The sequence below is a fragment of the Bombus affinis genome, chromosome 8 (assembly GCF_024516045.1).
Source record: "Bombus affinis isolate iyBomAffi1 chromosome 8, iyBomAffi1.2, whole genome shotgun sequence".
Lineage (NCBI taxonomy): Eukaryota > Metazoa > Arthropoda > Insecta > Hymenoptera > Apidae > Bombus > Bombus affinis.
In genome coordinates this window covers 6,835,619-6,851,517 of record NC_066351.1, presented here as the reverse complement: position 1 = coordinate 6,851,517, position 15,899 = coordinate 6,835,619, and the positions used below count along the sequence as shown (strand labels likewise).

Here is a 15,899-nt window from a genome sequence, read left to right as displayed (position 1 = left end):
GTATGACCTCATTTGATAATCTAACATAATTTCGAAACTATTTTATGTCAAGTTTTACGTATTATATTAATTTAAAAAAATAATAAAATAAATATGCAATTATAATAAAAAGATATGAAAATCATATAAAAATTTAAGTGTATGAAAAGCAACAATAAATGGTTGATCAAATAATTATGCATAGTGGTAATTATGCAAATGCATAGTGGTATTTCTAAAATTGTATTATATTCAATAATAAAAAGAAAGAAATAGATAATTGTATTAAATATTACATTTTTTATTGACTAGAGATTTTAATGTTATTCAAAATAAACTTTGGTGAATGTATTATGGCTATATGTATTTTGAAAGAACTTAAAACAGGGAAGATTATATATAAGCGTTATACCGGAAAGAGATAAATAATACACAAATAACGAGGTGATAATGATACTAGCTAAAGAAGAAAGAGGATGAGATAATAAAAGCGGTAACATTGAACGATTCGTTGAAATGTGAACGAAAAACGTAAAAGTAAATGTTACTTTAAAAGCGAGTTTACGCGCCAGCAGGTTTCACAAGTCAGCTACGCCATTGGAAGAGCGCTCGAAATAGCGGTTTGACACTGAATGCACGCTACATCTATTGCTATATTCCAAGCGATTCACTGTATTCCATCATACTCGCGAAGGGGAAGCACGTATTTATTTCGTATTTAATACGAATTTCGATTTATATAATAATAACGCTATCTGGCTATTAATTAACTTTCTCACTGTTATCTTTAACATTTATCCATCGTATCTGATATCGTATCGGTGAATCCGTACTACTACGTATCGATGCATTTCTAATATGGTCTTCAATTAAAAGAAATCAGTTAGATAAATTGATTTGACGTTTGCCGCACTTTTCAAAGCCAGACGCGTTAATATTTTAAAAGAAGTGCTAGTGCGCATTTATGAAGTTCCCGTTTATGATAGCCGGATCTATGCTACGTAATCTTTTGAAACAATTCGTGTATTGAAGGTGTAATGAGTTTGACATATAATTGTGTTTTCTAACAAAGCGGAGATCTAGATTTAATGACATAGACTGTTGGATTAGTTTTAGGTACGTAATACGAGTTTCAATTTTTAACTGCATGATATATTTGCGAAATAAGTATTTAAATGTATCGATGCCTTTTAAAATGAACGTAAGGTTATATTTTTGTTAAATCAGTAAAACTATACTAAAAGAGATATTTTCTTTTTAAGATGTACAGATGTTTCAAACTATTAAAACTAGACGTATACGATGAAAATGCGGTCCTTGACCTCGTTCCAATTCGTATATCGTTTCAATGCCTTTTATAGGTTAGGAAATGTGTTTATTATGATATTGTACGTATTTGAAGGCTTAAGTCATTGACAGTACTATTTCTGTATACAGTTCTCAAATATCGAAAATTTGTATTCATGAGAAATATTTATATCCATCATTTTTTACATTAATATTGATAACGTGATATTGTATACATCGTTCTAAGAAAAATCTGACATCAGCGAACAGGAAACCGCCTCTTTGATGTTCTTTCACGTATATACAGACACACATTCTATCGTATGCACCGTTTCTTTTACTGGTGAACAAAATTGGAGTAATTTTTACATGAATATCATTTTATTTAGGTACACATATTTGAATTATGATGGTATTTATAAATATTTATGCCATCATACGATAGGCGTGTAAACAAATTTAAAAAGGATACATATTACAAAATTATACGAATTATACATAAACACATTACAACATATATTATTGTATTACTTGATTTTTTAAGATAATATATTCATACCTTATACAGGAATTGTAAAAATTACTAATTATTTTTATTTGTTTATATTAACATATATTATTATTATTTATACAAAATTTCGAAAGAAAATATGTGTACATATATATAATAATTTTGATTCTTGACACTTATGTAGAAAATTAATAGAACTATAGGAATATGATGCTTTTATGGTCAAGGTCCTGTATTTAAATTGAATGAGTTCAGTTGCGACCATAGTTTACATATCATTTTTTTAGCAGAGAATCAAAAAACATCAAGTTAATCAAAACATGTCATATTTTCCGAAAAAATAAATATATGCAACCGAAGAAAATGTTCGCACCAATTATTGCATACCGATGCAAATAGTTACAATAACTGACACAAATTGAAATTCAATATTATTTACCTCGTCGCTACATTTACAAACATCTTTGTTTAGTACAAACTTCATAGTTATACACACAATAATTGATATTTTATCCCATTACACATAGTAATCATTCATATTATCATTATCTTCTCGAAACACGAATGTTTCTTTTCTATCAATATATATTTTTAAACAATACTTTAGCAATTTCTTGTTTATGTTTATATTAGCTATAATTTGTAATTGAATCGTAATTGCATGTCAGAATTGAGTACTGTCAATGTTGCGTTTATTTCAGTCGTTATCTTTGTTTTGCTGTTGCGATACACAGGGTCTTTGACTTATGCTATAATGAACTACATACATACATACATACATACATCTCGCTTGGTTCATCTAAATACACGAGTGCAACCAGTGCAGTACTTTCTGAATGAACGTAACCGTATAGCGGCACTTTTTCTGGCACAAGGCATCGTTAACCGTACCGCTGCGGTGACACCAGTCGGAGGGTTAATGAACATAAAAGACCCATCATTTAGACTTCCGAGATTGGACACTTCGAATACGTATTTTATGAATATTGAACGATTTTCGCAGCAAAAGTTAGAATAGTCAAGAATTCAAAGAAAATTCTATTATAGCATATTTTGCAGTATTTTATAGTTTTGCTTCTTTTTTTCAATAGTTCATATCATTATTAGTTTGCGAGTTTCTATGCATTTATGGCAAACTTAGGGGAGCGAAAAATACATGGAATGCACATAATACGCAAAAATATATAAAATATCCAAACTCGTTATAATATTCAGTAGATGAAACAAATTTTTGCCTTGGTTCTAGTTGTTTCATTTATGTTTATAAAAATATGAATTTATATAAATGTCCATAGCCCCATTATTGTTTTAAGTTCGAAATAAAAGAAAATTTAATACAATTTAAAAGTGAATCAAAGCTCTTCATTCTTTTAATGCAAAACTCATATATGTAAATTATGTTACTTAATAAGAAAAATGTCACAATTGAAAAGTTGTTTTGATCCCTTTGACACTGGTAAACAATACGTATAAACAATATTTTATTGAAAATTTAACTTAAAACTCAAAGTCTATTAGCTAAACCTTAAAAGAAGATTTTGCTATTTTCAAATGGTAATTAATAATTTTCAAATTGTCCATTTTCATTTTTCAAATGGTAATTAATAATTAATTAATAATTTAAATATTAATAAATATTAATATTTAATAATTTAAAAATAAAATAAATGGTCTATTTTAAACGAATTTCCTGAAAAATTTATGTTTCTTAATTGTGTCATTCTTCTAATGTCTGTTACAGCGTTTTATCAGCATCAAAGTTAGCTTCAATCATGTATCTGATAATGATAACGTACTGATATAATATGTTTCAGTTTTAACTTTAACTGACGACACAAATTACGAGGGCTTTGAATCTTTCATTGATGACATTTCTAAAGTAATGGGCAATAGTGAATCTTCAGTGATATATAAATTTTATTTATCACTTTTTTAAAAAGTGTTTTAAATGTAAATATATTTATAAAATTATAAGACTATATCTAACCGTGATAATCATTGTGCAATAGTTTAACTTTGCTGCAATTCTCGACTTTTTGAAGTTTCAATCTTTCGCTTTAGTTTGAACCGAAAGAAGGACATTTAACGTTCTATGAATGAAAAATCACGCGTATCAATAATAATTGCCACATATTTTCTTTAAATTTAAGAAATCTTTTAACGGTAGAAAGATAATTAGAATAATAAAGAAAATAAGAATTTTGTAAAGTTAATCTTCTGATACATTATTACTCTTCGTAAAAAGTATCGCAATTTCTATATTATTTTCAGGCGATGTGGAGCAACGTAACGTTGTCGAGCGTGCTTGTTTAACGCATTTCGACACGACTGGCGAATTGGTGAAACGATGACTTTTCATACGGACTGACCATTAGGATTCCTGTTTACACGTGCTTTAATTTCTATCGCAGCTGTTGTACGCTATTATCATGACGGGTGTCGTTCCGCTCACCGATAAACAACTCCACCAGCTGGTAAATAAATCTCATGGAATGATCCTGTTTCGTCTTTTTAAATGTTATGAATGTTTTTAACATTAGAACTATTTTAGATTTTTTGCTTTTACAATTATTATAAGGATGGAAGATTAATGTTGACTTTTATCGAAATGAAAACATGATTATATAGGAAGATCACAGAGGAAAAACACGTTAAGCCACATTTCTTTTTTAATTTTTAAAAATTCAATTTTGAACTCTAATACTTTATCAAACAATCACATATTACCAAAATTGTCTTTGTATTAAATATAGCTGCGGGGTTTTCTTGAAAGATATTTACGTAAAAAGCATCGATTATCTGATTAAATATATATGTATATATTTTAGACATTAAACATTTACTTCATTTGTCACTTATTACTGTATAAGCGTATATCTTTAAACTGAATAAGTTGTTCCCCCTTTTCCTCTGTAACCTTCATATATAAATATTTATTCTGATCATATCACTTTAATTATAACTATTTATGTATAACTAATTATGACTACTATGATTTTAATGTTTAACGAAACTCAAGACAGTACGTCATATACAAATTGTAATAAATGATTTCTAACTTTTAGAGTATCTCTATAGGGAAAGCTGTAAACCCTACAGAAACACCCGTAAAAGAGAAACATGTGCGAAGTATCCTTTTTAACAAAAGATTCTTCAAAAATGAGAAGACCATTGACCCTCTGCACCTACAAATGTTTTCCGAATTATTCTATACCAACTTCGAACTTAAAACGAATTTAAAAATACTTTATGTATTAAAGATTTATGTAAATTTTTAGTGTATTATATTTACATAAAAATCAATTGTCAAATATGAAGATGACAATAAGGATTCAATCGATCAGTTAGTATCTTAATTTTTTCAATGAAGATCTCGTGCAACTTTCTGTTCCAGTTCCAAATGAAGCTTTCATTCTAGCAAAAGATTGAATAATTTTCGCGAATCCATAGTGGAATTTAAAGGATGAATTTACTGTTTGAGTAATTATCTCAGAAGATATAAATGTACATTGACAAATTGATAGATGATACAAATGAATGGTTCTTAATTGTAGCAAATAGATAATCCTATATCTTTCTTCGTAAAATCGCCTTTTTAATACGTTAAGCAACGAGCAAAAGATTAACAGCGCGTATTAGGTATTGCAATTAGCAAAATTGTGTTTCAAAGTACGTTATATGTTCCTTACAGAAATATAGGCGCGATTATAGGTACACATCAAGAGAAGGGTGGAGCGATATTTTGGACATATATGTTACGGCAGCCACTGCAAGAGAATCAGATCGTCGCTTGGAAATTTTGTCATGTGTTGCACAAGATACTACGAGAGGGTCACGAGAAAGTGATTCCAGATTCCCAACGGTATCGCAAAAGATTGGAAGACCTCGGGAAATTATGGCAACACTTGCGGGAAGGATATGGCCCATTAATTCAATTGTACATAAGATTGCTGATTACCAAGTTAGATTTTCACAAACGAAACCCACGCATACCCGGAAATCTTCAAGTAACACCGGAGGAACTTGAATCTATAGGGGAGAACGATATTAATGTCTAGTAAGCTTTTAACTTAATCAGTTCACGGTAGAACTCCAGTTATTTCAATTCCATTTGTTAAAACAGAAGTTAGCAAAGTGAAAATTTGACAAGTACCATTTTTGTTAATCTCTCAATTGTCTAATCGTATAGTTCGTATAATTATTTGATCCATACGTATTATATGACCGAGAAACAGTAATAAGTAAGAGAGGAAATTAGCGATCTTATCTGTTTATTCTCCAATGAGTTCAGATAATTGGAATTTTACTGTATTTGCATTTTTAGCCTTTTTCCTACGTTTTATGATCTTTTATAATCTCTTCTAATCTTTTCTGCTTAGTTTCCAAATGTCGGTCGAAATGTTCGATTACATGGATGACATTTTGAATTTACAACGTGCAGGTAGGTACGAACTAGATTCTCGTCTATCGTGATGCTTTTTGTATTGTTCGAGTTTCTGGCTTCCTTTCGATCGATGAGAAACAGATCATCTTTCTCATACTTTCTGCTAACAAACGCTTTGCACGAGTACCTCAACCTCCGATGCATTCTCTTCCTTCTTAAATGAATCATTTTGGCCGATTATACTAGAGTAGTTTTGGCGTGAAAGTGTCGATTGTGCTTGTAAAATGAAAGCAACGCGGTATCAACTTAGGTTTCGCTACGTTGACGTAATTAATCTACTGGAATCTCGATTATCCAGATCGAACTGAACCAAGGCAGACCGGTTAAATCGAGATCTGCATGCTGAATAAATGAACGGAGGCGTCATTGACGGATGAACAGAACAATTTACATAACGGTAATATCTTTTTATTTCGTGAATTACCGACGAAAAATCTAGCTACCAAAGGAGATTCGTATTTCCGAATAGATCCAACGTCGAATATACAAATTGTAAAAACAGAACCCGATACTTTGTGGTATTTGAACGAGCAAATAGGTACAATTAAGCCGATCGTACCAGATACATTTATCCTATCGTCTCGTGTATTATGGAAGCTGAGTGTATCGCTTTTAGTAACTTCTCGATCAAAATCTGCCTCAAAATTTCGTTATGTCGATGATATTACAGATTTGTGTTGATAGTAATTTATATAAATGAAACGTTTCAGTTACCACTTCTTTGAAGAACACACCCTCCAACTCGATGACTGTAAGTGGACAGTGTCGGCTGGCTCCATTAATCCCCTGCGTTTTAGACGCATCGCAGCTTTACGATTATTGTGTAAAAATATTATTTAAACTTCATGGTGCTCTGCCTGCGGATACTTTAGCCGGCCATCGCGATAGATTTTCTAAACAATTTCAAGAACTAAAGAAATTTTACAATACTGTTAAACAAAGACAGTATTTTAAACATCTTATAACGATACCTGCGTTACCTGAGGTAATCTTGAACTATTATCTTGTAATATTATTTTTAATGTAATTTTTATATAATAATATCTACATATAATATTTTTAATATTTATAATATTATTTGTAATATAAATTATATTTGTAATGCGGTATATTTGTTCTAGAATCCACCAAACTTTTTAATACAATCTGAGTTTCGAGCTTATGTTACACCGATAGTAGTATTACCACCAGAAGAATCTTTGGACTCTGACACCGTAGTTGATCTCATTGATACTTCTGATACAAGTTCGTTACCAGGTGATCAACTAGATTCCACGCGAAATGGTTCGATTTCACCCGATGCAATAGCAGAAAGGTAAGTTTAAAAGTTAGTTGCATATGAAATCTATTTGAAATTTGAAAGTTACACGAGGCAATCGTTTGTTGTTTTAGAGAAAGTCTCATCGATCATTTGCAACAGGAAATTAATCGACAAAGACAAGAATTACATCGTGTATTGACTGATCATCAGCGTATCGTGGGGGATCTTCAAATTCGCGTTACTCAGTTGGAATCTGATTTGCTCCTTAAAGTATGGATATCTTGATTATTTGTCAGCATACTTATTGTAAATATGATATTTTAATACGCGTATTTCTTTAGGGTAATGAAATTGAACAGGAAAAGCAAGTTAATCAAGACTTTGTCAAGCAGAAAGCGGATATGATGGTGAAAGTTCATGAAAGCGAAGGTTAGAACTGTTTTCACTTGCATTATATAAAATATTGTGAAAAACGTTCATAATACAATCTTTGTTCTCTTTCTAGAAAAGTACAAAGTCTTACAAGAGAAATTTCAAAAATTGAAAGATGCATATTCAAAGTTCAGAGACGAACATATCAATTTAATTAGGAAGGTAGGATTCTTTTAAATATTTACAAAAAGGGATAAAAAATATTAGATGTTGAATTTGGGTATGTTTCTATGCAATAGAAAGCTGAAGTGGATAAACAGTTAGGAATGTTAAAAATGTCGCAACAACAAGCTGAACGAAGAACGTTTGAAGCAGAACGTCGTCTTGAAGAATTAATACAAGGCCAAGCAATAACAGAGCAAGAAGCACGAAAAGCCGTTGAAGCTCAGCATGATTTGGATGATGTAAAACAACAACTGAATGACGCGAAAACTGAAAACTTGGTTAATATTTCTCTTTCTTTTCTTCAGTTTACGTTTACGTTTGTTTTTATTTCGTTCCGGTAAAGATGTAATATTTTAGGCTTTGATTGCCAAAAATGATTTTATAACTTCTGAAAAAACGGCTTTAGAAGGGGATCTACATGATCTATTAGCACAGAAAGAAGAATTAGACCTAAAGATCGAAAAGCTGGAAGTTGAAGCCGAACGATGCCGTAATGAAATGAATACATATACATATACTATGTTGCATGAATTATTGCGTGAGTGTTTCATTCGTTTGAGAGTGAGAAATTATTTGCGTTCATCTATTTGGAATTATGAACTTTTATTTTAGTAAATTGTATTTCTGAAGCGGAAGACATTATGCAATACTCATTAAGTGCTATTGATAATCCAGCAATGTCGGATTTAACTTGCACTTCTCAATATCTTGAAAAATTAGAAGACCCTATTTTAAAATCGTTAGATACTTTAGATGCAGCGTATACCGGTTACGTATGTGATACAACGAATGGAAAAGTACTCATTAAAAGTGCAATACATGTTGCATATATTTTGGGGCTTTATATTATTCACGCCAAATCTACGTCCAATACTACATCTAATATTGCATTGGGCGACAGTAAGTTATAAATTGAAAAGATTAATGGGAGATTAAAAACCATATACTGATTTTTTATTCTATCATAGAATTGACTGACGAGTGTAAACAGTTAGGATTACAGTCATTGACTATGTTTAATCACATAAGAGAAAAATCACCCGTTACTGTGGGTCAAATCAACGAAGTAAAACAGCAATTTAAGAAAGTGTGTGATCTTGCTGCTACATTGTCTAATGGACAAGGCACTGTTGAAGTTATTGGGAATTTAGTAGAAATGGAATTATTAAGTATGGATAAAGCAATAGAAGAAGCTGCAAATAGAATACAAGTAATTATCTTTTCCATTCTATTATGTCATAATTAATGTACTATTTCTATATAAAATATTTTATAATTTTAAATCAGGATATGATAGAGAAATCTCGTGCAGCAGATTCGGGATTAAAATTAGAAGTGAATGGAAAAATTCTAGACTCTTGTACAGAGTTAATGAAATGTATAAGAATGCTAGTTAAAAAATCACGACTGTTGCAAGCAGAAATTGTGGAACAAGGGAAGGTAAATGTATATAATATTTAATTTGATATGGCACAATATGTATATCGATGAAGATGGAATTCCAACTCTTGTGATACATATGTGTAAACATCTATTTTGAATTTTAGGGCACTGCCTCTGCAACAGAATTTTATAAACGTAATCATCAATGGTCCGAAGGACTTATATCTGCAGCTAAAGCAGTAGCAATGGGTGCTAATCTCCTGCTGTAAGTACAAACAGTTTATTACAATGTTTGCTTGTTTACTAAATTTTTTAATGTTTATAGAGAAGCTGCAGATAAGGTTGTTGCTGGCAATGGTAAATTTGAACAACTAGTGGTTGCATCCCAGGGAATAGCTGCGTCTACAGCGCAATTGGTAGTTGCAAGTAGAGTAAAAGCCAATAGAAATAGCTCTAACCTAGCTGCACTTTCTGAAGCATCAAGGGATGTAACGCAAGCAACAGGAAGTGTTGTTGCAACTGCTAAAAATTGTAGTCAACTTGTTGAAGAAAATGGTAATGTCGCTTTTTGGGATCTGTTTTAATATTTTCCACTTGTAATAAGAAATTAATAATTATTAATATTAAACAGATGACTTAGATATTTCTGGACTAACTTTACATCAAGCCAAACGATTAGAAATGGAAGCACAAGTACATGTACTGGAATTAGAGCAGGCTCTGGAGACTGAAAGATTACGCTTAGCTGCTTTACGTCGCTATCATTATCAACTCGAAGGCGAGAAAGAATAATCAGTATGTATAATTACAGTAAATTATTAATACTGTTATAAATCATAATGTTACCTCCAAGTAATATATTTTCAACGATTGATTTCAGATTTTTGCTAATGTCTATATGAGATTCATGTTGATAACAGAATTTCTCATAGGCACTAAACAGTATTGAACAAAATGTTTATAAGTGGAAAGTAAATAATTAAATTCCATTATAAAATAATATATTGCAAAAAGGAAATCTATTTGGATTGTCCGAATTATTGTAATATTTGCATGTTTAACGTTTAATAAATACAATTTTATTTCTTTTTAATAATAATTGAAAATATTTGAACAGAAATCAAACTATCATATTCCTTTTACTTCGTGTATATGTATATTCTTTTATTTTCCTATAACGCTCCTTATTTCGTACCATCAGCTCAAAATAATCATAGATGTAATTTCCATACTTCTCCAAATTTTTATATAAATTTTGCTCCTTCTCGGTGTCTCTATACTTTTACAAGAACAACCATTTATGTCTTTCCATAAATCAATTTAATTTTTAATTATTATTTAACATAAAATTGGAAAAATTGATGAATCAGATAAAAGTTATCGTTGTAAAGAAATTTTATCATATCGGCGGTCATCGTGAATTACCGCGACCTATCGGAGATAGTGGTTGCTGTTTATATAAGAGTCATGAAATCGTAATTCGCGTTCATTCAACGTTCTGTCTTCGTACGAAGCAGATCCTAAACTTAGCCAGCGTATTTTAAACGGTTTTTATTTTAAATGGTATAGATAGATGAATGTCTACAATATTTATTTTCTTAAATTTAACGAAATAAAATAGAATTTCTAACAATTTATACGTATAATTTTAATTGTTAATAAATATCGAATATTATTACAATGATATTTATAATTAATAGCAACAGATAAGACTTGTATACTAGAAGGTAGCTGAAATTAGTGTACAGTGGGATCTTTTGTGTAAACACTATAGAGATATAAAGATAGAGTGCGTGATCGAGCTGGGAGAGTGATATAAAAATAGAAAGAGAACGCTGTATAGAAGCCCTTTGTATCCTTGTCTTATACCTATGTATAATATGCACATTCAATCAGTAAATATAGAAGTGTAATATCGATTGACGAACGATATCAGTGTGCGTGTCTGATTAGACGAAGACACAAGGAACTTCTATGCAGCATTCTTTTTCTATTGCCATATCATATCCATTTACTCGGTAACATATGGTTCGCGTACTCTATCCTTTATATGTATTTTTATGGTAATCACCTATTCGTAGCAAGAATTGATAGTTGATGTCTTTTATTCAAAAATAATTCTTTAGAAAACAGTATCGACCTAAGGTCTGCGTACTTTATTATGCAATTCATTCTAATCTTTACATTTTTTGTGGATCTTAAAAAATCTTGCGTACATGTGTTATACATTGTAGTGCATGTACCAAATAATTCAAAATTTTGTCAATACTATTTGACGTTTCGAAAAGATATTCTTTTATATATAATAACTAACATCATTACGTAATATAAAAATACACTGGTTGGCCCATATTATATCTTATCTATGATTAAATATTTAAAAATTTCCAATCAATCATCTCTATCAATAATTACCTTGTTGTGAAAGGATATCATAATGTTTAATAAAATGATACTTGAACTAAAACGACCAGGAGGCACGCCGAATCGAATGTATTTAATAAAATATATCCAATACAACTAACAATATATGTACTCTGAAAAATAAAAATCGTGGTTCAAGAATCCATTGATCCGAAGCTTGTTCGGAGTTTTCCACTCATAAGAGTACCACTCGTCCTGTTCTAAAGAATAGAAAATAAGGGATTGCTATACTTACAGACCATAGACCTTGTGTACGTGCGATCGATGACATCCCTTCCATAGGTCGTAGTTCGACGTTGGATTTGCAGACTTTTCGGAGTCGGCGCGATGGTGGTTCCCCGTGAAGCGCCCTCGCTGGATACGATTCTGCCCTCCACAGTAAATCTATCAGAATAAAACGAAGGCTTGGCGTGTGACTGTCAGCATTACGTGTTCGTTTTACGTGTTTTCGTGAAAGCAATTGACACCAACGACATTATCAAACGGTTAATTTGTAAGGTGAGGAATCAACCTTGATTTGTCTTTCATAATAATTGCTTATGAATTTACAGCTAAGTTCATGGAAAAATTAATGTCCCTGTGGTCGATCGTAAGTGTTAGGTAGGACATCAGATATTATATAAAGTTCTTCAATTTCATGATCGAGTGTTTCTGTATTCATAATTAGTGTATGTGTATTACTTATACGGAGCACAAGTGCTTACATATTGAAAAAGTTGATTTGTCTTGTAATGTTAATGAAAAGATGAATGTTGGTGATAAAAAACTATCGTATGTGAATTTCTGTTGACGAAATATATATCCTGTATTTTAGACCTGGTCGTATAGTAAGTGCATTCTTCGAATATGCTGACATTTCGCAAAATTTAAAATATCAGTCATCCTGCAAATTTTTTTGCGGTTAATAATCAGAATGTATGATACAATGCTTTATATATGATAGGATACAATATACAGTAATATAGTGATCATAAATTACTGTTATTATACTATTGTATCTTATTCAGTTACGCTAATTTACATGTAATTTTGAATTTTATGCTTACAAAATCTATTAATTTTCCAATGGAGAAGTAAAACTAAATTAACAGAAAAAGAAGTTAATATCGAACACTGACTTCTACGTCAGATATTGTAGGTGTTTTCACGTAACCGATATCGACAACAACGTGCCAACTCCGTGCCCCTGAATGACGCTTCCTGAACAGCTGATTGGAACATAGAAACGTGTCACATTATCAACTGATCGTTCACGATACGTATTTATGTTACCACTTCGCACAGATACCAGGCGAAACGCGAGATATCACGAATAACTACGCTATATTCGCAAAATAGCGGTATTTTAAAATCAGGCGCATTCATCTACTTATGACAGTGTAAACAAAAGCAGAACTTGCGCTGTAATCAATTCGAAGATCGGCTGCTTGTTTCAGCGCGTATAAAAGATGCACTGGCGTGCTAAAAATATTATCGCTGATTAAATGCAAAAACACCTTCCATAACCTACGCAACTGAATTTTATTGAAATTTTCATCTTCCTTTTTTAATTATACAGTAGAATCTCAAGAATTAAGAAAGAGGTTATGTATATTTACGATGCATTGTCATAAATGAAGTCTATAAATAGGCAAACTATATGAATCATTTCTTAGGACGTACATTCACTATACCTTTACCTTAATCGATTCATTAACGATCACTAATTTTTTTTTTTTTTTTTTGATGAGCAGAGAGGTTCGAGGTCTGGTTGTAACTTTCTAACACGTACTAAAAAGGTAGGTCGTCAACTTATAAATGTTAGTGAATGCAAAGGACTTGAGCCTTTGTTTGATAACTTTTTCGGTTCGTACATCAGTATATACCATTTTTATCTCTGAAATGTTTCTGATAATTTGTTTCACGGTCATCGTTTCAAGGACTAGAATCGATAGCAAAAATTTAAGATTATATCACTTTTAAAATGCGGGAACAGTATTATTATATTTATCATATTTAGCGAAAAATTTTAACGGAAGCTATTACTTAAGCAAGTCAAAAATAACCCATAAAAATGTTTGTCTATTCTAAATTAAAATATTCCAAATAGATTCGTATAAATAATTAAATTTTCATTACTGCCAATTTGTTTTAATACGAGAAATATTTGTCTCTTCTGTCAGTTAACATCCTTTCATAAAGATTTTTGAACGATATTCTCAAATTATCAGCGAAACGACGTCATACGAGACAAAATAATATCACGTTTCGAGGACGCATGCAAGGACAAACGCATAATTTATTTCTCCTTGCATTGAGCTAACGTTTTGGATGTTACTAATGCTGCATCAGCTAATACTGCATCGCCTATGCATCAAACCAGTTGTATATAATATGTAATCCTCTTAAACGCCTTTTCTCAAGAATTATTATTCCTCTGCGTTGATGTCTCACTTTTAAGCAGACATAACAATTACACATAATTTTAATTCTACCTTAATCGACAGCCATGGATTTGTTAAATCTTGTATATCAATATTTTTATATGTATATGTACAGTGATAGATAAAAGTGTCGGTATAAGCTATAGTTTGTTTTATAAAATTTTGTGAGAACTAAAAACAGCATGATGAACATGATACTTTGTTTGATTTTCTTGTAAAATATAAGAAAAGTTGAGAATTATTATGATATTGATTTTGTTTCTTAAAACGTTTATGCAGAATGTTTATTTGGAATAAATATAATCAGTTTCTATTTCGATTCCTATAACGGTTTTTATGTCGCTTTTAGTATACGTTGTTAGTTCTACATCAATTTAGGTTAGGTTTGTAAAGGAATCAAAGAGTACTACAATCAGTTCATGTATCAATTTTACAGTGATTGAAATTTTACGTTTCAGTAAAATAAGTCATTGTGTACTATTTATAATTTATTATTAAACTTTATTATTGAACTGTTTACTAGTAATGAATTATGATTTAAACATGTATATGTAAGCTATAGGTTCAAAGGCTATATTTTACATATTTATACAAGATTTTGCAGAAAAATGTGGTTTTATTCGTCATTGTATATAATACCGTATATGAATTAAGCTTCTGTTTAATAAGGTTTATACTGTTCCATAATGTTTCGAGATATCCTGCTATAAAGTTAGAGCCGCATATTGTCCAGGTGCGTAGCGTTACGCAACGAGGTAACCCTTGATGAAACGAGTTATAATAACGTGACCCTCAAAGAATATTCAACAAACTTAGCTCCGCTATAATTATATCATGTATATGTATACAAAATAAGGCCTAGGAGCTGTACTCTCTCATGATTGAATGTTTTATATTATATAATAGGTACTTTTATTAACCCTGCTACGGCCCATGAATTTTTCACGTAATAATTTTTTAAGAAACTCTTCAACAAAATCTAAGACCAAAATAACGCAGCTGGCTTAAATGGCTATTAACTGCAATAGAGGCTCAAATTGATAATAGGTTATTAGATAATGTAATTAAAAGTCATCCATCTTAATAGAAGTATTTACATACGAACTCATACCCTTCAATTATTAATCTAAAAATTCCACGTTCTCATCGATCATATTATTCAAACCCCTTTAAAGAACAAGAATAAAAACAAGGCTTTTGCGTCACTCCAGTAGTATTACCGGAGCCCTATCATCAAAACACTCTCCCTTCCATCCATGCTTGAACCTCATCAGTCATAACTGCTTCTGAAACGTCCAAAAATATCTATCTTATATTACTTATACGCATACATATACGTATACGTATACATATTGTACGTTACTTATACGTATGGCTTGCCTCACTCCGATGATGTACAATTCTTTAATCTTCCTTTGACGTGTCCATATTTTTGTTTGAATGAGTTTGTTTGTTTATTGACAAAATAAGAAAGCCCAAAGTATATACTGTACATAAATATTGATACAAGCCATCCATTGTTCAAAATGGTCAACTTTCTTTCCGGAACATTTTAACAATTTTTAAAGTTAAGTGCCTTATAAAATTTAG

The 15,899-nt window shown here is 30.9% G+C and overlaps 1 protein-coding gene and 1 long non-coding RNA gene across 4 annotated transcripts in view; one reads left to right on the top strand and one right to left on the bottom strand.

The window, feature by feature from the left end:
- Positions 1 to 556: 556 nt before the first annotated feature.
- Positions 557 to 15,514, top strand: LOC126919832 (huntingtin-interacting protein 1). 2 transcript variants are annotated; one of them, XM_050729453.1, is made up of 20 exons: positions 557 to 1,095; positions 4,049 to 4,251; positions 4,843 to 4,906; positions 5,477 to 5,834; positions 6,157 to 6,218; positions 6,932 to 7,206; positions 7,343 to 7,536; positions 7,614 to 7,752; positions 7,824 to 7,911; positions 7,988 to 8,076; positions 8,154 to 8,357; positions 8,437 to 8,617; positions 8,692 to 8,979; positions 9,048 to 9,289; positions 9,367 to 9,519; positions 9,627 to 9,727; positions 9,788 to 10,017; positions 10,094 to 10,257; positions 10,343 to 12,384; positions 12,438 to 15,514. In XM_050729453.1, the coding sequence occupies exons 2-18, from the start codon at positions 4,207 to 4,209 to the stop codon at positions 10,252 to 10,254; spliced, it is 2,874 nt and encodes a 957-aa protein (XP_050585410.1). In that variant the 5' UTR covers positions 557 to 1,095; positions 4,049 to 4,206; the 3' UTR covers positions 10,255 to 10,257; positions 10,343 to 12,384; positions 12,438 to 15,514. The 2 variants fall into 2 exon arrangements, with proteins under 2 accessions (XP_050585410.1, XP_050585411.1); XM_050729454.1 differs by lacking the exons at positions 557 to 1,095; positions 4,049 to 4,251; positions 4,843 to 4,906 and adding an exon at positions 6,520 to 6,618 and having other exon boundaries at positions 5,765 to 5,834.
- LOC126919839 (uncharacterized) overlaps positions 11,925 to 15,899 on the bottom strand; it is a 13,692-nt gene continuing 9,717 nt past the window's right edge. The window contains exons 2-3 of one of the 2 annotated variants that reach the window (XR_007711785.1): positions 12,122 to 12,270; positions 11,925 to 11,999 (exon numbers count right to left, since the gene is read on the bottom strand). This is a non-coding gene — a long non-coding RNA (uncharacterized LOC126919839). Of the gene's footprint in view, positions 12,271 to 15,899 lie in introns of both variants that reach the window. The other variant, XR_007711784.1, reaches the window with a different exon arrangement.